Source organism: Martes martes (assembly GCF_963455335.1).
Source record: "Martes martes genome assembly, chromosome: 15".
Lineage (NCBI taxonomy): Eukaryota > Metazoa > Chordata > Mammalia > Carnivora > Mustelidae > Martes > Martes martes.
Window position 1 is genome coordinate 41,098,102 of NC_137903.1, and position 22,204 is coordinate 41,120,305.

Here is a 22,204-nt window from a genome sequence, read left to right on the forward strand (position 1 = left end):
TTAGTGATTAAATCACTGATCAGCCCCTTTTTCCTCCTTGAAGGGTGGGGGGTGAGTTTGAAAGTCTAATCACACTGTTGATCACATCCAGCCCTTTCTTCCTCCTAGTCTTTAGGGGTTTTCCAAAACTCACCTCATTAACATAAACTCCACAGTGTGGTTGAAAGGGACATGTTAGGAAAAGATGCTCCTTTTACCTTTATTGCTTTGGAGCTATTACAGAAAATGGGACAAAATCCAAAAATTTTTTTTTAAAGATTTTATTTATTTATTTGACACACACAGATCACAAGTAGGCAGAGAGGCAGGCGGGCAGGGGGGTGGGGTGAGGAAACAGGTTCTCCTGGAGCAGAGAGCCTGATGTGGGGCTTGATCCCAGGACCCTGGGATCATGACCTGAGCTGAAGGCAGAGGCCTTAACCCACTGAGCCACCCAGGTGCCCCCAAATCCAAATATTTAAAAAAAATTTTTTTATTAGTTTCACAGGTAGAATTTAGTGATTCATCAGTTGCATATAATACCAGTGCTCATGATGTCACATGCCCTCCTTAATGCCCATCACCCAGTAATCCTTTCCCCCACCCACCTCCCCTCCAGCAACTGTTTGTTTTCTAGAGTTCAGCATCTCTTATGCTTTGCCTCCCTCTCAATTTTTATCTTATTTTATTTTTTCCTTCCCTTCCCCTATGTTCATCTGTTTTTTTCTTAAATTCCACACATGAGTGAAATCATATGCCATTTGTCTTTCTCTGACTTATTTCACTCAGCATAATACCCTCTAGTTCCATCCACATCATTGCAAATGGCAAGATTTCATTCTTTTTGATGGCTCAGTAATATTCCATATTGTACATAAAATACACACACACACACACACACACACCCCACATTTTCTTTATCCATCTGTTGATGGACATCTGGGCTCTTTCTATATGACAAAACCAAATATTATAACAAAAGGTGTTTCTTTCACCTTTATATCATGGAGCATTTTTAGGAGCCAGGATTAAGAAATATATGTCTTATTATATCACAGTATCGTAATTGTTATGGATAAGTAAGAGTTCACATAAAGCCCTTTAGAATAGTGCTTGTCATCTGGCAAATACTCAATAAATATTAACTATTATTAATGCTAATTGACTACTTTCTTCTATCTGTTCTGTATTCTCTTTGGGCAGAGTCCTATCAGCCTGAAGTAAGTGAATCAATCAATCAAACAATGAATAACTGTGGTAAGAAAGGTCAGGCTTTTGAAGTATGACAAAGCAGAGAAGGGCATTTCATTTGGAGAAAATAACTTGCGTAAATTCATAAAACTGATGCAAGGTGGTCTGCTCAAGAGATGTAGAAAAATTAGATTTTGCTGAAGCATCAGTGCATTTTACTCTAAATAGGTAATTACCTTGCTTAGATACTTAGGGACTTTCCTCAGGTTGGGAGGATTTTAAAAGCTGTGAATGACGGTAGATTGGTAATTGAGAGAGGTCACTCTGACAACAGTGAACAGGATGTTGATACTGGAGGCAGTACGTATGAAGTGAGTAGGCTATCATGGCCTGAAGGTAGGCAGTGTCAGTGAGGATTGTTGAACAGAGGAATTAGAGAGGCATCAATAGAGTAAAGACAGTAGCATTTGGTGAAGTTGAGGGAAAACAAGGAGGCTATGATTTTTTTTCTTTTTTTTTTTTAGATTTTATTTATTTATTGAGACAGAGAGCAGGTGCGCATGTATGTGAGTGAGGAAGGGAGAGAGAATCTCAAGCAGACTTCATGCTGAGCTTGAGGCCCCATATGGGACTCAGTCTAACCACCCTAAGACCATGACCTGAGCCAAAATCAAGAGCTGGATGCTTGGGATGCCTGGGTGGCTCAGTTGTTAAGCGGCTGCCTTCAGCTCAGGTCATGATCCCAGCGTCCTGGGATCAAGCTTGGCATCGGGCTCTCTGCTCATCAGGGAGCCTGCTTCGCCCTCTCCCACTTCCCCTGCTTGTGTTCCCTCTCTCTCTATCTGTCAAATAAATAAATAAAATCTTAAAAAAAAAAAAAAAGAGCTGGATGCTTAACCAACTGAGCCACCCAGGTTAGGATTACTTCTAAGTGACTGGGTGGTTTTTGATCCTCTTGATTGAGATAGAGTTCTGAGGAGAAAAGTTATAAGACTGAGTAATATTCCATGATATATATATCTCACATCTTTATCCCAGGATCCCAAGATCATGACCTGAGCTGAAGTCAGACACTTAACCCACTGAGCCACCCAGGTGCCCCTAAAATTAGAGTTTTGAGAAAATCCAGTCTCTTTTTCCTGGATTTGAAAGCTACACCTAGTGATACTGCTGAGTGAGCATCTCATTAAAATACAGGGCGCTGAACACTTATTATTGCCAACATTTAGAAGAATGATAAAGTAGATAAATTTCAAAGCAAACTAGTTTCTTTTGGCGGAAATGATATAGTTAAGCATTATGTACAAACTTGCAACTAGTGGATAAAAATATCCTTGAGATCTAATGCACAGCATACTCATTATAATCAACAGTACTGTATTGCAGACTTTAAAGTTGCTGAGAGACTAGATCTTTTGTTCTTGCCACACAGAAAAAGTGACAACTATGTGACAAGATAGAGGTGTTAGCTGATTTTACAATGGTAATCATATTGCAGTGTACAAATATCAAATCAACACATATACCTGCACAACATTGTATGTCAATTATATTTAAATTAAAAGGGATATTATGCATCACCTGATATTTTTCTTCTTCTTCTTCTTCTTTTTTCTTTTTTTTTTTTTTTAACATATGGAAGGACTTCTAAAACAGCAGAAAGCAAAATTAGAATTTTGGAACATTCTGTTGCTTCAGATTCTATGTGCTTATCATGTTAATTCAAAATGATTTTTTAAATGACAGTTTTAAAATACCCCAAAATAGAACTTATATTGGAGATATTCATAACTTGTTCAAAACCAAAATTCAGTAGAGTAAAATTTGAAGATCTAATTGGCTTTATTGTGGTCTACACATTTAATGCAATCCCTATCAAAATACCACCAGCATTTTTCACAGAACTAGAACAAACAATCTTAAAATTTGTATGGAACCACTGAAGACCCCAAAGAGCCAGAGCAATCTTGAAAAAGAAGGGGAAAACTGAGGGAATCATGATTCCAGATTTCAAGTTACAGTACAAAGCTGTAAGCATCAAGACAGTAGCGCAAAAACAGATACATATATCAGTGGAACGTAATAAAGAACCGAGAATTGGACCCACAACTGTGTGGTCAACTAATCTTCAACAAAGCACTCCCACCAAGTGGCCTGTGAGTGAAAAATAACTCCTACCTAAAGATTTGTGTTCTTTGAGTACATTGAAAATTTAACAGATAAAAACAAAAGGTTTATCACCACCTAAAGGGTAATGTGACAGAGCTACTTGGACATGATGGGAAGTAGCAATGTAATTGACATTTACTAATAAAATTTTACTTATTTAGATGCACTGTCTTTAGGTTCAGATAATATTCTTATGTTTGAAACTGTGATTATTACTTGGAAAATACTACTTGTTCATCATTTTGAAATGAAATTGTTTCCTATGAACAGAGACAACTGCTTTTGTTTCCAATAATGCCATGTAACATTCTTAGTTATGTTGCTCTTCACAAAAATGTTTTCTACTTTGTGCTGTTGCCAAAATGTAGTAAAAATTGGTAATAGCAGAGTTATTCTAGGTATAAAAAAAAGGAAAGCATATGGAATTAAGAGCTTGGAAAATGCAACATTTACTTCAGTGAACTCAGTGATCTTTTATTCCATAATTAGACATCTATGAGGAGAGGGAGTGTCAGAAAAAATAGGAGCAGATTTGATAATTAGATGAAGTTATTATAAAACAGAATTCAGTTCGCCAGAGGTCAGTTGAGTCAGCACAGTGAAAATGCATAGGGGGTGGTTCTTGAATTCTTGCTTATTTGGGGGATGTGTGTGATAAACTAGGAAGAACTGTTTGAGGCAATTATAGATAAAAAAACAATGTTATGAAGAAAGAAATGCTTATATAATACTCATTTTAGGGGCGCCTGGGTGGCTCAGTGGGTTAAAGCCTCTGCCTTCGGCTCGGGTCAAGGTCCCGGGGTCCTGGGATCGAGCCCCACATCGGGCTCTCTGCTCCGTGGAGAGCCTGCTTCCTCCTCTCTCTCTGTCTGCCTCTCTGCCTACTTGTGATCTCTGTCTGTCCAAGAAATAAAAAAAAAAAAAAAAAAATACTCATTTTAAAGATAATCTTAAGAAATGTTATTTACATTAGATTAGTTTAGGAAATCCAGAACATTTTGAGGCCAGCATACCATAGTTTAATGCAGATTGGCATTTCTTGAGATAGGAAGCATATGTTGTAGAATTAGCAAGGTTTAAATAATTTAAGTTATATTAACATATCTGATTACCATGATGAACAGATTTTCTGAAAAAATGTTGCTTATTATAGAGATTTTAAAAATTCTAGTAATAATAAAAAATTAGGTAATATTTAGTTATTGGAGCATCTGGCCTAAAAGGACATACTGAATTTAAATCTGATTGGAAGGAATCACTTACTTCTGTGTAGATATGTAGTGTGTATCATGTATTTTGAATTTAATACATAAAAAAGTGTTTTGAATTTGTATATGAAATAAGTATGTCAGCTGAGGCTTGTTCTCAATAGGTAATCTTATTTTTTTTATTTTTTATTTTTTTTCAATAGGTAATTTTTAAAAATCCTATTAGATGTCCTTTTATCTCTATAAGCCTTGGTTTCCTAGTTATAAAATAAGAATGTAGATTAATACTATTACTGAGGTTTTTTCCTTCTCTAAAGTTCTGTGACATTTGAATTAGCTACATAAAAGGATTTTACCACAAATAATGCCATGACTGCTATCATTAATTCAAAGTTAATTTATTATCTCTGTGGTAGTGGTCACGGTGAGGATAAAATAGTTAAAATCTAATCCTATTCCCAAAGGCTCTCTGTGTCACCTTCTATTAATAAGGAAATGTATAAAAATCACCATTTTACAAAGAAGAATATGATAAATCCTGAATGAAAATAATATATGGAATGCTGTGGGGTTTAGCAAAGGGAGGGACTGCAGTAGTGTAATGACGCAATGTGGTGCTTAAAAGAAGTCCCTTTGAGGAAATACATGAGTTTTGGGTTTTTTTTAAGATTTTTTTTATAATATGTGAGTTTTTTTTATGAGCATAACAGAAATTGAGCGCAGAATGTATTTTAGCCTATAAGATAATGTCTGTTGTTAAAAAACAAAATTCAGACCATTAGATTTGAAGATGTATTTGGCTTTATTAAATGATTCATGAATCAGACTGCATTCCATCTAGCAAGTAGAGGGGAGCTTCACTAAGTTAAATAAGAGAAAGATTTTAATTTTTTTTCTTTTAAAATTTATTTATTTTAAAGAGAGAGCATGTTTGCGAGTGAGGGGGGAGGGGCAGAAGGAGAAGAGGGGAGAAATCTCAAGCAGATTCCCCAGTGAGCACGGAGCCTGATGACCCATGAGATCATGACCTGAGCTGAAATCATGAGCTGGATGCTTAGCTGACTGAGCCACCCAGGTGCCCCTAAAAACCTCTCTTTATCTTTATTTTTGCCTTTTTAATTACTATGTTTATTGGTGTGATCTTCTTGGGTTTCTTTTGTTTGAGGCTTTTGGTGCCTCCTGGATCTGGATTTCTGGTTCCTTGGGAAGTTTTTAGCTATTTTTTCTTCAAATTTTCTGTCCCCTTTTTCAAACTAGCTTTTATATCAAGTATTTTTCCAGATTATATGAACTTGGAAAGCATTTGGGTTAGTTTCTATCTTCTTGCATTTTAGAATAACCAGTTCTTATAAGTGCTTGCCTTCGAACCAACTAAATAGAGCTGTTTTACAAATTAATTCCTACCAGAGATAGAAACACATAGAACAAATACATAGACGCACGTGAATATGCAGGTAGATGCTAACTTTATTAGCTTCTGTTTTAAAATTACTACCATAAAATAAGTGTTACCTAAGGTTCTGTCACAGCCACTGACTCAGGAAGGGAATGGGTCAGCCCTTAGCCCACTGCATTGTGCACTGCATGAACTGATGAGCTCTGGCATGCTGCCTCAGCCAGTTGTCCCAGGGAATCCTGTGGAGGCTGGGCAAATCAGTAGGATAGCACCTGGCTGGATTTGCTAACCCTATTGCTGAACAAACCTAAACTTGCCACAAGAGAAGCCAGTAACTGAAGCGACAAGGGTTTGGAAAAGAGAAAGGGAGAAAATTATTTTGGGTTCCAGAAGCTAGGGGGATGGAAGGCTTAAGCCTTAATAACCAACCTCTCCACTGGCAAGATGGACACCTAGAAGTTCATAGGAAGAGGATTGGGGGGAGGGGTGGTACATGGCAAAAGAGCAGGCAGAGTGTGTGATCATGGGTGGGGGTCTGTATGTATTCAGCTCAAGATCCTGGGCAGGCAAGGGGACATGTGGGGTGTGGTCTTCTAGACGTTTGGTTGCTATCAGGGCTTTTCTGTTCTTGTGGCTGGAATGTTCCAGTCATTGCAAAATGTTTTTTGAGAGTGCCACCTGAAAGTGTAGTAAGAAATAAATACAGTGGGTTTTGGTTAGAGCTTGAGTTGTTGAGTAGTTTTGTCTGTTTCTGGTTTTAACTGTTTGGGCCTACGGTGGAGCAAGAGGGCTCGATGACATTAAGTATAAACTTTTAGTTATAAAATTTGGATTTGAGGTTCTCTGGTAGATGGTTAAGGTTATTGGTATAGATGGATAAAGCTTTCTTTTAATATGTGTGGAGAAGCTACTTAAGATTTATATTTGTCCTTGGCAAGTCAAGTTCTAAATGGCCTTTCCTTCTTATTTTTACTTGGTAAGGATTTCCTCCCTACAATTTGCATTTTAAAGAGATTGGCTAAAGAGTTCTCAGAGAAGACTGGATAGGACATCAAACATTTTCATTTTAAATGCATAGGGGAAAAAATGTAACCATTTTCTAGAAGACTTTTATTTCTTTAAGGTCAGAATTTTTATAATATTTATAAGCCTTTTGAGATAAATAGGGGAAGTTTTAGGATTGATGAAAAGGATTGACGGTCTTTGAATTGTTTTTGGAACTGCACCTCTGGTCCGCTAAAGACTAGTTTTGTAAATTAAGCACAGCTGTTTCTAATTTCTCACTGAATTTCATTGCTGCCTAAATGATATCACAGGACTAACAGACCCATCTATTCATGAGAATGCCTTTTCTCTCTTGGGTACATTTAGCTTATGGGAGAAGGCCTAAAAAAATTTCTACCAGCCCTAGATATCAGCTTTCTGGTTTGTCCAAATTTCCAATTATAGTTAGTAAATCTTTTAAAAATATCTTTCAGGTTTTGGCTGGGACAAACAAAAAAGATTTCTGGAAGTATTAAACAACCTCATGGATACAAGAGAAATCCTCAAATAGGACATAAAAGATACTGTTTTTACAAGAGATAGTCATTCCCCAAAATAGCCAAAGAAACAACCACCTGCAGGTACCAGGCAGGCAGAAAGTCCAAGCTGTGTTATTGGGATGTAAAGTGAGATGGGCAAGAAAGAAATAGTTATTCCTAAGAGTGAAATTATTTATTTATTTATTTATTTTTAATGATTTTTAGTTTGTTTATCTGGCAGAGACAGACATAGCTAGAGAGGGGAACACAAGCAGAGGGAGTGGGAGAGGGAGAAGCAGGCTTCCCTGCTGAGCAGGAATCATGACCCAAGCTGAAGGGAGACACTTAACCGACTGAGCCACCCTGGCACCCCCTAAGAGTGAAATTATTAATAACCAATGGTCTGGCTTTGAAAATGATAGGATAATGTGAATTTTTATTTTCCCCTCTTGACTAGGCCCAGGAGGTAATTTTTTTTTTTAAGGTTTTATGTATTTATTTGAGAGACAGAAATAACAAGGACAGAGAGAGAGAGAGTGAGAAGGAGAAACAGACTCCCCACTGAGCAGGGTACCCGATGTGGGACGCCATCCGGTACTCCAGGATCATGACCTGAGCCGAAGGCAGTTGCTTAACCAATTGAGCCACTCAGGCTCCCTTATCAGCCTTTTGCAGCGAATCTTTCAAGGAAACTAATTTGGAATCTTAAAGCCTTTTGGAACTCCTTAATATCCATTAAAATAAGCCTCCCATTCTGTTTAATTTGGGAACTCTTACTGTCAACCATACTTTTTAAATGAGCAAGTTTGTCTAATTGGAACATTCCCCATAATGGCCACTGTAAATTCTGGTTTATTTTTATTTTTATTTTTATTTTTTCTGGTTTATTTTTAATTGAATTTTTTTTCATCTTGCTAGATATCTACAACTTCTAGGACTATAGTTCTTAGACATAAAATAAGCAGGTATGCTTGATTCTTTAGAATGTAAAGATCCCATTAGCTAATAGGTCTTTGGGTTTTTCAGAGCCCAACTAATACCTAAAAGTAGTATGTTGTGGGGTTGGGATTGTGTGTGTTTTACTGTATTCCTTGCAGCACAGGAGTTTTCTGGAGTTTGTCAGGTGACCTGATCAACCACAGGAGTCTTCTTGAGGTGGTATGTGCTCTAACATTTGTTAAATGCTTGACCTGTACCCCACCAGTTTTTGTGGCTTTCTGCCTTTTAAGATCCCTGCTAGAGGTAGCCTTTATTTACACAAAACAAGACAAACAAACATGTGCCTTAAAATATTAGCAGTACTGTGTCTTGGCCACAAGAAGGCCCTCTGCACACCACTGACAATTCTTGTAGAACCTTGATGAGGTTTTCTGCCCTGGGAATTGTGGTCCAAAGGATTGAGGGCATGGTTCTGGGCAGACCCTTCCACCAGCTCAGTTGGACTCTGGGCGAAATTGCCATCTTGACTGGGCTTTCGGCAGAACTGCCAGCTCAGCTCGGGTTGGGCTCTGGGCAAATCTGCCAGCTCAAGCTGACCTACCTGTAAAGGAAAGCCACTCAGATCAGGAGCTTGAGTGCAGACAAAAAGGCATCTCTCACACTGAGAGGTGCTTACCCACAGCCCTCTGAAATGACAAAGACAAGGAACTCAAAGGGTTTGCATTGTTTCTCATTCTGCCAGAATGTTGTAAGAAGTTTGCTTCAGGTCCTACCACTGCCACCAAATGGGTTAAATAACAAAATTCAAGCAAGCAAATTTGAAGCTCTAACTTGCTTTGTTAAACAACTCATATATTGGGCACCCCATCTAACAAATAGGATGCTCCAAAGAGTTACTTGAAGTGGAAGATTTTTATAGGATGATGGGGGCAAGAAAGGTATTAGTAAGAGGAAAGGGTTGTTCACTTGAGGCCACTGTCTAGGGGGAAAGCACGTATCTTATCATGCAGATTACCCTATCTTTCTTTGTTGGATAGAGAGGACCAGGTGACAGATTTTTTTATGGATTGAAAGATTTCTGACTAACCAGTTAGGGCTACATTTCTGGGGATTATTGAAACCGCAGTTAGATTATGTATTAAGTATGGGTTTGGAGACTTGGTCTAAGTGACACTATTTTGGGCCTGTGATTTTTTATTTTTTCTTTTAACACAGTTTAAAAGCACAAAAGGAAAATTACATTTTGAAGATACATGTTGATTTAAGCCTATTTAAGTCAAGGTATAATCAGTTAGTATAACCAAGAATCACTTATGTGAGGTGATGGATAGTAACTAAACATTGTAGAAATTATTTCACAATATTTATAATGTATCAAATTATTATATTGTACATCTTAAGCTTACACAGTGTTGTATTGCAGTTACAGCTCAATAAAACTGGAGAAAAGTAAGAGTAACTAACTGAATAGGAATAACTTCTAATTGCAGAAAGATGAAAATTAACAAGGTTGGGGGGGGGTCCTTATATGATTGTGGGAAAATAAAAAGCTGTAGAAGGCAAATGTTTTTGTAATTTAATAGCTCTGTGTAGGATCGGCTTTCTTTACCTTCACTTGTGTGAAGTTAAATAGAAGCTGTTTGCAAATGTATTTTTCCCATGTTATTATATGTATTTGTAGCTTAGACCATCTGATTTGTGATTTGTGATTTTTAAAAACATAGACATTTTTTATTAAAACAAGAGTTCTTACAGGCAGTGGTTCACAATTTAGCTTTCATCAGAATCACTTTTGGCTCTTTAAAAAACCCAGATTCCAGGAGCCCATCCTAAAGATTCTGAATAGAGATATGAGGATTATCATTCTTTGTATTTGATGATAGTATACCATTTTAAACAACTAGAGTTTATTTGTATAAGTGTGAAGAATCTTTGTGATGTTTACTCAATCACATTTATGGAGCACCTTTCATGTATTTACATGTTTCAAAGTGCTCTAGTTAATTCTAACATGAGCCAGACAATTTTTGTTTTACACACAGATTGATTTTTAGTTACCTAAAAATAAGTGAATATTAGAAATAAAAAGTGTTTTTTATAAAAAAAAAATCTAATTTTGAAACTCAATTGGTGAATATAATGTTTAGGTCTACATGAGATTTATAGTAATAGAGAAAATTTTGCTTCCATAGTAAACTAAGTGCAGATGAAATATTTTACCAGTGTTGTACACTTATCCACAACGACAAAGTTGAGTAGCTGTGATTGAGACCATATGGCTTGCAGAGCTTATGATATTTCCCATCTAGCTTTTTATAGAAAAATTTCATTGACTCCTGACAAGTATTTACATTGTAAATAAGAACTGTTTTACTTCTTCCTTTCCAATATGAGTGCCTTTTCTTTCTTTTTCTTGCTTTATTGCACTAGCTAGGACTTCTGTATGATATTGAGTGGGAGTGGGAAGTGTCTATGTCTTTGCTGTGTTCTCAGTCTTAGGAGAGAAGCATTTAATTTTTTACCATTAAGTATGATGTTAGTTGTATGTTTATGGATACTGTTTATTGCTTACTTTGTGTTATTTTGCATTTCTTTTCCTTGTTTTTTAAGTAGAAAGTTAGATTACTGATTTGGGGGTGTTTCTTTTGTAATATAAGCACTTACAGCTCTAAATCTATACTGTTTAGATGTATTACTAATTTTGATTTTTTTTGTTTTCATTTTTGCTGAGTTCAGTGTATTTTATAATTGAACATTTCCCTTTCATTTTGATCCATGGATTATTTGGAATTGTGTTGCTTTAGTTTTCAGTATTTAGAGATTTTTCAGATGTATTTTTCTTGTTGATTCTAGTTTAATTGTGTTATGCTCACTAAACTTATTTTTTACAATTCAATTTTTAAAAGTTAAAAGATTGTGTTATAACCCAGGAAATAGTTTGTCTTGGAGAAAGTTCCATGTGTATTTGAATAGGGTGTATAATCTGCCTTTGTGTTGTGTAGTGATCTATAAATACTAGATCCTGTAATTGGTGTTCAATTCTTCTATAACCTCGATGTATTTTTGTATACTTTGTTAAGTATACTTTTGTATACTTTTTTTGTTTTGTTTTATATACTTTGTTTGTGATTATTATGAGAGGAATGTGAAGTCTCCAATTATAAATGTGGGTTTGTCCATCTCCTTTCGTTTCCATCATGTCTTTATACTGTTTTGTTGTTAGGTAAATTTATATGTATTTACTTTAGTGTTCTCGTTGAATTGATTCTTTTAACATTGTTCAATGACCTTCTTTGTTCCACTAGACCTTCTTTGTTCCTAGTGGTTTTTTTCTTGTGTGTTAGTCTACTTTGTCTTTTACTGATATAAGTCTCTTTAGACTATATAAGTATATAGTCTCTTCAGTTTTCTTTTGATTAGTGTTTTCGTGGTATAGCTTCTTCCCTCATTTTACTTTAACTTACTTATATTATTTAAAGTTTTTCTTTTTTAGACAATGTAGTTGTGTCTTGTTTTTAATATAATCTGACAGTTTTTGTCTTTTAATTGGTATGTTTAGGTCATTTATGTTTAATAAAATTATTTATATGTTTGAATTTAGGTCTGTCATTTTATTGTTTTCTGTTTTTGTTTCTTTGTTTCTCATTTCCTGCCAACTTTTGAATTATTTGAACATTTAGTATTTCATTTTTACTCTATTGCCTTATGATAATTTTAGTGGTTGCTGTAGGGATTGAGGTCTCTGTGTCTTGAGTAGAGTAGAAATACAGTTAAAATTTGGTTGGTTTAAACCTGATAACTTTTCATGACTGTCTTCTCTCTTTTAATGGACAATTTTTAACTTTTATTATTTGCTAATTGATTTGAAGATGCACCTGAGATTCGATTTGGGGTTCAGAATTAATTCTTGAAAACAGTGAATAATTAGTAGCTATATTTTTATAATTTAAATGGATTATATATAGTACAGGTAGATATTAGAGATAATTTTATCTCCATATATGCCTATATTATTCTTGTTTTGTGTTTTTTAGAGCCCAATGTGCTATAAACATTGAAATAATGATGATAATAATAAGTGTTATTATTATTAAAAATTTGTTTCAGATACTTTGATAAATGTCCAGAGTTGATATAGATACTGTGACTCAGCAAAATTAAGTAATTTGTCCAAGACTTCACATCTTATTAGTAGTAAAATTTGAATTCAGATCCATGTCAGTTTGATTCCAAAGTTCATATGTTGTAGTATTAGTCTAGCCATTCATTCTACTGATATTTGTTGAGTACCTACTATGTGTCAGATACTTTATTATTTCTGATTGAAAAATCAACAAAGTTCTTGCTGTTATGATGCCTCTGTCTTGTGGTAAGATTGTCATTAAACAAATAAATATAATAACAAATGTGTAATTACATTGTGGTAGTGCCGTGAAGGGGAAGGACAGGGAATGAAAAGTATCAAAAACATGAGGAGCTTAGTTTGGATAGTTTGTAGGAGACCTGTACCCCTGAAATAAATAATCCATTATATGTTAATTTGAAAAAAAAGATAGTTTGTTGGAGTGACATTAGCAATAAAGATCTAAGAGTGATGGGAGTTAGAAAGGCTCTATTGGCAGAGAGAAAGGATCTCCCAGGGTCTTGAGTTGGAAAAGAATTTAAAGGTTCTTGGAATCGAAACAAGGCCAGAGTGGTTAGAATATAGTAACACGCTGTGGGTGTGAATTGAGACTGGAAAGAGGCAGGGGCCAGGTTATCTAGAGATTTGTAGGCTGTGCTAGTTTAATTGACAGTTGCCTTAATTTTTCCTCCTTAGGAAAGGGCTGTAGAATGTACACCATTTATAAAGTAAGAACTGTCTACTTCCATGAATTACTTAATGGATATAGCTGCTATCTCTTTATTTCAATGCAAGGTGTAGTCAGTCCTAGAAATCTAGCATTACTTATATATCTACCCCAGAAAATGTGGTGGTTCAAGTTTTTTTGATAAAAAGAAAAATTTTCCCACAATGTTTAGTAGGTTTCATTGGTTAAAATAATACAAGAAGAATAATGCTTTTAGAATATCATGCAGAGAACAACACACTTTAAAAATTTTCTTAAGACATACAGGAGATCAAACATGACATGCTACTCTTAATTTCATCTCTTTTTAATGAACCTTGAAATACTATCTTTTAGCGTTTCCTTCACATTTCTAATATTGGATCACATGTTTATGTCTTTCTCAGTCTGAGGGAAAAGGGCACACCAATGCTGGAGATGCAATATATGAGGTAGTAAGTCTACAGCGACAGTCTGAGAAGGAGGAACCAGTTACTCCCACTAGTGGAGGGGGTCCAATGTCTCCGCAGGAGGATGAAGCAGAAGAGGGTAAGAAGTGACACTCAGTTCTCTTTCTTTACATAGCTGCTGTACTTATAACCCTCAACGCTGTGTGTGTGCGTGTGCGCGTGTGCGCGTGTGTGTGTGAGGGGTGCGGGAGGAGAATGATTATTTCTAGTCTCCCCTGCTCCGCTGTTCTAGGTTCTGCTAGATGCAGAAGAGATTTCGGTCCATTGCTTCCTTGGTTGCATAGTTCCCAGTGCCATTTATGCATCTGTTTAAATTTGCTGTTTTGCTTTCTGTTTTATTTCAAATATTTTTGAAGTGTTTAATGAGAAGTTTCAACTTTTCTCACATGTCTTTAAAATTTCAGTGATAGGTCATGTCCCACTACTCATTTGATGTTATTTAGTTTTGACTTGTTTTTTGTTGTTGCTTTATCATTTTACCACTCAGTTTTTTGAAATAGCATGTTGTGTGCTCTGTTTACTACGTGGATGCTACTGAGAGACGCTTAATGGCCTCACAAGGGTCACACTTCATTTGGCTCTGTGCTTAGTATTCTTTTTATAGGAACTAGAACTAACTGGCAGATCTTTACTGAAGCCCTTAAATGATCTGCTTATAGGATAGGGTTTATTAAAAATTTCTGAGTTTATGTCATCTTTGAAAAAAGGATCTTAGAATTCCGTCTTTCTCTCTATGAAACCATTCCTTTATTTGGCTTGCCATACAGATACTGGTTATTTTTTGGCTTGTATTTATTGAGTGCTTATTACATGCTAGACATTGTTCTAAGTGTGTAATTTTAAAAAAAACTTTGTGAAGGTATAATTTACATACAATGGAATGTATCCATTTTATTTATTTACTTACTACCTATTTATTTATAAAGATTTTATTTATTTATTTATTTATTTTTAAAGATTTTATTTATTTATTTGACAGACAGAGATCACAAGTAGGCAGAGAGGCAGGAAGAGAGAGAGGAGGGGAAGCAAGCTCCCTGCTGAGCCGAGAGCCTGATGTGGGGCTCGATGTGGGGCTCGATGTGGGGCTGGATCCCAGGACCCTGGGATCATGACCTGAGCCAAAGGCAGAGGCTTTAACCCACTGAGCCACCCAGGCGCCCCATAAAGATTTTATTTTTAAATAATCTCTGCACCCAGTGTGGGGCTCATACTAGGATCCTCAAGATTAAGAGTCTCACGCCCTACTGACTGAGCCAGCCACGTGCCCCAGATGTACCCATTTTAATTGTATAGTTCATTAAATTTCAGCAAATGGATACATCTGTATAACCACCACCAGCATCATAATATAAAATATTTCCATTACTCCTGCCCCCCCAAAATTTCCCTCATGTCCTTTCACAAGAATCACTGTTTCTTCTCACCTGTAGTCTCCGGCAACCACTGATCTGTTTTCTGTCACCATCTTTTGCCTTTTCTACAATTCATATAAAAGGAATCCTATAGTATATAGTCTTTTGTATATAGCATCTTTCACATAGCAAATCTTTTGAGATTTATCTATGTTGTGTCAGTAGTTGGTTCCTTTTTGTTGCTGAGTAGTCATTTATTGTAAAGATATGCCACAGTTTATCTCCTCACCAGTTAATGGACCTTTGAGGTGTTTCTAGCTGTTGGCTCTTTGCTGCTATGGATATTTGAGTACAAGTCTTGGGTGAATATCTGCTCTCAGTTTTCTTGGGTAAATCACCTAGGAGTGAATTGTCTAGGTCTTATGGTAAGGGTAGTTTAACGTCATTTAAAAATTTATTTATTTATTTGTGTGCTTATTTATTTAAAAGATTTTATTTATTTATTTGACAGAGATCACAAGTAGGCAGAGAGAGAGAGGGGGAAGCAGGCTCCCCGCTGAGCAGAGAGCCCGATGCAGGACTCGATCCCAAGACCCTGAGATCATGACCTGAGCCAAAGGCAGAGGCTTTAACCCATTGAGCCACCCAGGAGACCCTAAAAATTTATTTTTTATGAATAACTTTTTAATAAAAAATATAAGCTATTTTTCAAAGTAATTGTACCATTTTCCATCTTTATCAGCAACATATGAGTTACTTGCTCCATATCATTTACCACATTTGGCAACTGTCAATTTTTAAATTGACAGTAGGTATTCTAGTGGGTGTATAGTGGTATCTTGTGTCATTAATTTGAATTTCCCTAATGACTTACCATGTTGTTCAACTTTTCATATGGTATTTGCCATTTGTCTATCTTTTTGGTCAACAGTCCATTCAGATCTGTTGCCCATTTTTAAATTGGGTTGTTTTCTGATTGAATTTTCATATTTCATCTCTCTTTGTATATATGGATGTATAAAAGTCCTTTATTGATATATTTTGCAAATATTTTGTCCCACTCTATAATTTGCTTTTTCATTTTTTGAACAATGTCTTTTGAAGAGTAAAAGTTTAAGTTTTATGAAGTCTAATTTGGCAGGTTTTTTCCTTAATGATTTGTCTGTGATCCACTTAAATTTTTATGTTTAGTTGGAGGTAGAGCTTAGAGGTTTTTTTTGTTGTTGTTGTTTTTGTTTTTTGTTTTGTTTTGTTTGTTTTTGGGCTTAAAACTCCAAACCTGTTATTATATCTTATGGCTTCTGAAGGTCAGGAATTAGGGAATGGTTTTTGTGGGCAGTTCTGGCTAAGAGTTTCTTATGAAGTGTCAGGTGTTGTCTGGGGGTATAATCAGCTAAAGACTTCCCTAGGTGGGGCTGAAATGTCCCATTCACGTAATTACCAAAATGATGCTGGTGGTTGGCAAGCAACTTTGCTTTCTCTCACATGGGCCTCCCCACAGGGGCTGCTTGGGTGTCATTGTGAGATAATGGCTAACTTCCTTCAGATAGCAATCCAGGAGACCAAGGTAGAATCTGCAGTGCCTTTTATGTCCTAGCTTTGGAGTCATGCAATATCACTTTCATAGTATTCTCTTGATTACAGAGTTCAGCCCTTCCATTGCGTGACTCCACTATATTCTATACAAGACTCCCAGGAACACTGTTGTGGTCATCTCCTTCCCAGCCAACACAAAGAGTAAAAGATCAGAGATCACGTGCAGGAGAATTTTAGGCCAGACCTAGAAACACATTTTTTTCTGGTAAACAAGAACCACAGCACTGGTTTGGGAATGTAATTGAGCTATATGCACAGGAAGAAAAAGCAGGTGTTTCAAGTATCTACCAGAAAGTAATTTGAACACAAGATTTCAGGTAATCTTTTACAAAAATGCCAGTCTTAGAAATGAAAAATACATGGAACTAGAATTGGGAGAGAACAAAAATAATAGAATGACAGGTGCTACTCAATAGGAATAGATTATATTATACATTATATAATTTAGTAAATAAAAATTCCTTACTTCTATCCACTAACTTAAAAGAAGGTTAACTAATATGGATTAGGTATCTGATATGTGGCATATAATGTATTAGATATTTAATAAACCTAGTTTTATATTTTACTCACATTAGCCCTGAGAACTAAGTATTATCATCTTTATATAACATATGAAGAAATAGACTAAAAAGTTTTAGGTAAATCATTTGGGGTCAGAGGGCTAATAATAATATACAGAATCTGGGACGCCTGGGTGAATCAGTTGGTTAAGCCTCTGCACTGGGTCCTGCATTGGGCTCCTTGCTCAGCGGGGAGCCTGCCTCTCCCTCTGCCTTCTGCTTCCCCTGCTTGAGAAATAAACAAACAAAAAAATAAATAAAACATTTCCCCTGAGAAACAAATAAGTCTTTGAAAAAAATAATATACAGAATCCAAACCTGTGTTAGTCTCACTCTAAAGCCAATGAATTTTCATGACCTACAAAATCAAGGTATTCTTCTTTAAACCGTGAATTGTAACTCCACTCTCAATTGCTTAAAAGGTAGTATTTTTAATATTATAGACAAGATATTTTAGATCTTACATATTTCAGATCCTATTCTAGATCTAATATCATATGCCTTGGATAGAAGACTATAATGTAACATAATATGAAAATATAACATGAAACTCTATCGTCCAAACAGCATTTGTTATGTGAAAGCACTTTTGGAGAGTGATTTCAGCATACAGATCAACTAGTGCATTAAAAAAGACCTCTAATAAAAAAACAAAATAAAAAAGATCTCTAGATATAGAATATTTCAATTATGTTGGCCAGAGGCAAACATCCTTCTTTAAAGGACAGGTTGTAGAAAAACCTATTGGAAGCCAGAATATTCTCTTCAACAGAAGTCTTTCAGACAGACAAGTCCACCTTTAATTTATTTTCCATGCGTTTTGTCTGACATATTACTTGATGTTATTCAAGGCTTAGAAGGGTATGTTTTGGTTTAGTGGTAATTACTTCAGGGGTGAGAAGATTTGAAAGTTGTGCAGATGCACTTGAAGGGAAGAGCTGCTTACTTATGGAAAGCAACATTACTTGAAAATGGATACATTGAGAAGTAAATGGCAAACCAAATGATCCCACGTTTAGCTTGTTACTAATTAGCAAAATATTCAGAAACAATCACTGCCAGGATCTTAAGATCATGTAGCTGAACATTGGAAAGGCAATTTTTTTAATCTTATTGAATTAGGCACAAGCTTCATTTTTACTTTTATTGAAGTATAATTAACATACAATGTTATATTCGTGTTGGGTGTGCAGTGTAATGATTCAACAATTCTATACATTTCCATTGTACAGCATGATAAGTGTAGTCACCTTCTGCTGCCAAACAACATTATTGCCATCTTATTGACTATATTCCATATGCCGTACTTTTCATCTTCATTACTTATTTTGAAACTGGAAGTTTGTACCTCTTAATCCCCTTTCTCTCTTTTACCCATCTTCTCATCTTCTCCCCTCTGGCAACTACCAGTTTGTCCTCTCTCTTTTTTAAAGATTTTATTTATTTATTTGAGAGAGAGAGAGAGAGAGAGAGAGAATAAACGCAGGGGGAGGGGCAGAGGGAAAGGGAGAAGCTGACTCCCTGCTGAGGGCAGAGCCTGAGGGGGGTTTAATCCCAGGTTGCTGAGATCCTGACCTGAGCCGAAGTCATAGGCTTAACTGACTGAGCCACCCAGGTGTCCCTGTTCTCTCTATTTGAGTCTTTTTTTCCTTTACCTCTTTTTTCTTTGTTCATTTGTTTTTTAGATTCCACGCATAAATGAAATCATATGGTATATATCTTTTTCTGTTTGACTTATTTCACTTAGCATTTATGCCCTCTAGGTCCATCAGGTTGTTGCAAGTCCTCAGGGAAATGTAAATCAAAACCACAGTGAGGTACTGCCTTACACCCATGAGAATGGCTAGAATCAAACACACAAGAAATAACAAGTGTTGGCAAGGATGTGGAGAAAAGGGAACACTTGTGCGCTGTTGGTGGGAATGCAAACTTGTGCAGCCACTGTGGAAAACAGTGTGGAGTTTCCTCACAAAATTAAAAATAGAACTACCATGTGATACAATAATTCCATTATGGGGTATTTGCCTAAAGAAAACAAAAGCACTAATTTGAATTGATAAATGCACCCCTATGTTTATTGCAGCATTATTTACAAAACCCAAGGTATGGAAGCAGCCCAAGTGCCCATTGATAGATGAATAGATAATGAAGAGGTAGTATGTATATATGGTGGGATATTAGCCATAAAAAAAATGAGATCAAGCCTTATTTTTGTTGTAATCATTTTGATAGAGTTCTTTTGACACAGCTGTGTCCAAATGGCGACTTCAAAATGTAAGGAACAGAGGCAGAAGAGATACATTTGAGAATATTCTGTAGGTAAAATCAAGAGGTTTGTAAATTAATTGTATGTCATGAGCAGCAGAAGGGAAGGGAAGAAAAAGAATTAAAGGTCACATCTAGGTTTCTAGTGTAGGTGGCTGGATGATTTTGGTTGAACAAATGAGACAAGAGGAGGAAGAATGGTATTCAGGGTAAGGGTAATATTTATTCTGTTTCAGACACTGATGAGTTTGAACTTACTGGACATTAAAGTGGGACTATTTTTCAGTTATTAGAAATAGTCTTTAATTGTGAGAGAAGTTTAATAGCTAGAGATAAAGGTTGGAGAGACATTAGAATGAGGTAATGAGAATGGCTAAAATTTCCTTGGGAGAAAATGTGGGAGGTGCAGGTTAAAAGTAGAATTTAAGTGATCACTGACACTTGAGGGGTAGATGTAGGAAGAGAAAGCCCAGCTAATGGATTTGCAGAAAAATGATCAGAACATTTTGAGAGGAGGAATAACTAAGTAGTAGTAACAGACTGAGGAGTGGAGATTTGTAAGGTGAGGGTGATGCGCAGGCAGCATTGCCACATGGAAAGGACCAAAAACTGTTAATTGGATTTGGTAAATTTTAGAAGTCTCCAGATGGTGATTTTACTGATGTTGGGAAATAAAGCCTTATTATAGTGGATTTGGAGAAGGAGAACAGTGTTCTTAAACTTTCAAGAAAGTTGATGAGAAGAGGAAAGAGATTGGATTAAAGACATTGGGTTAATTAGGCCAAGAGAGGGGTAAGAAATTTGAGCTCATCTGTAGCTGGAAAGGGAGAGCTTAAACAGGGAGGAGTTAGACACTGAATGTGTAGCAGTCCAGTTTCCCGACATGCTTCTGTGTCTTTGCAAGTGCTGTTTACTCTGCTTGGAGGCTTTTTCCACTTAAGTCCACCTGGGTAAGCTCTACAACGAAGGCTTGTTAACAGTCAAAAGAAAATAGTAATTTTAGTGTACTAGCAGTTTCTATACTTAGAGATGTTTCAAAATACTTTCTATGACTTTTTTTAGTAGGTTGCTCAGGTGAATTACATTTAAAAAGTATTCAGTGCACAAGGGCTGAGTAAGGAGCTTGGTGAATCCACTTAATCAAAGACTTAATCCACTTAATCAAAGCTACAGACAGTAGCTGCGCTTGTGGGGAGCACAGTGTAGCATATAAAGTTGTCGTCACTGTCTTGTACCCCGGAGACTAATGTAATATTGTGTGTCAACTACACATCAATAAAAGAGGAAAGAAGAAAAAAAAAAAGAGGAAAGAAGGAAAATCAGTAGCTTTGCCTTAGCTGCTGGAAGGGGTTTACTTGATTTGGAGCAAACATAGAAACCTGTATTTCTGGAATCTTGTTGGAAACAGTAGTGATTTCTGTGGCAAAAAGATGGGAAGGCCAGTGTTGTTAATAGCATGAGATCATAATTCTGGTTGGGGAAAGCCGTAGGTTGGCCAGAATTTGAGCAAGACTTAAGGAATAGGTGGGCCTTCATAAGATCGTACATGTCACGGGTGGTCTAGAACACTGTGTCTGGGTGTGAGGCTATGCACACACTCAGGAGAGATCAGAGAGAGCCTGAACTAGTCACATGTCCATGTTGGACCTGAGGCCTTGCATGTGTATGACTGAGCCCTGTTTCCAGAGTTCCATCTCCAAAATGGTTTTGCTTTGCTTCTGTATTCAGTGGAGAGCAGCTGTGTTCCAAGTGGAGTAAATAGCTGAAGACTGGTTCTCCCAGGATCAAGCCTTTAGTCTTCCCTTGTCAGCAGGTGGCAGCTCCCAGGCTCCAGATCTCAGAATCCAGAATCTGACCTCTCTCTGACTGGATCATTGCTTGTACTGGATTATTGCCATTGTCCCTAACTGGTTTCTCGCCTTTCACCCATAGCCCTACCACCCTAGCCCGTGTTCACACACACCGGCCATACATATTCTTTAGAAATTTGCAAGATTACTTTTCTTCTCCCCTTAAAGTCCTCTGTTGGCTTCTCATTTCACTCAGACAAATGTTCTTTTTACCAAGATCGACAAGGCTGAATGCAGTCTTGCTCTCGATTTTTACCTTTCTGACCTTGTTCCCTGACACTGCCTCCCTCACAAATGCCACACTTGTCCTTTTGCTATTCTTCAGACACACCAGGTGTACGCTTGCCTAGGGCTGAAGCGCTCGCTGTGGCCGCTGGCTGGGACCCTTGTTCTTAGGTTGCCGCATGGTTCCCTCCCTCCCCTCATTCTAATTTTTCTTCAGCTGTGACCTTCTCATTGAGATCTTGCCTGCTCAGGAAATAGGAGGGATAATAATAAATGAATGAACAAATAATTTAAAAAGTAAACATATAGATACAATATAATAGGTATAATAAATGAATGTTTCTCCTTTTATAATGCCTCAAAATGATTGAATGTTGAGAAAGATTAGAAAAACAGATGCAACATTTTGGGATTGCATTTGAAAATATGAAAAACAAAAAAATTTTCAGTTTCTCTTCCTTATGTATATGGTCTAAAGAAGAACAAGTCATCAGATTTGTTTTTCTAAAAATTTCTTGCTTTTCTTCATAACGATTTTTCAGGTGTCACTTCATCTTTTGAAATTCTGTTAGCCATCACCTATATTTAAAAAGCTACAAAAATCACAGAGTAAGAAGTAATACTTCTTTTTTTAAAATAGATTGGG

The 22,204-nt window shown here is 36.4% G+C and overlaps 1 protein-coding gene across 2 annotated transcripts in view; it reads left to right on the top strand.

Annotated features, from left to right (window-relative positions):
• RABGAP1L (RAB GTPase activating protein 1 like) overlaps nucleotides 1–22,204 on the top strand; it is a 757,100-nt gene that overhangs the window by 149,662 nt on the left and 585,234 nt on the right. For both annotated transcript variants that reach the window (XM_080824387.1, XM_080824388.1), the window contains exon 11: nucleotides 13,642–13,783. In XM_080824387.1, coding sequence (XP_080680513.1) covers nucleotides 13,642–13,783 — 142 coding nt within the window. The remainder of the gene's footprint in view (nucleotides 1–13,641; nucleotides 13,784–22,204) is intronic.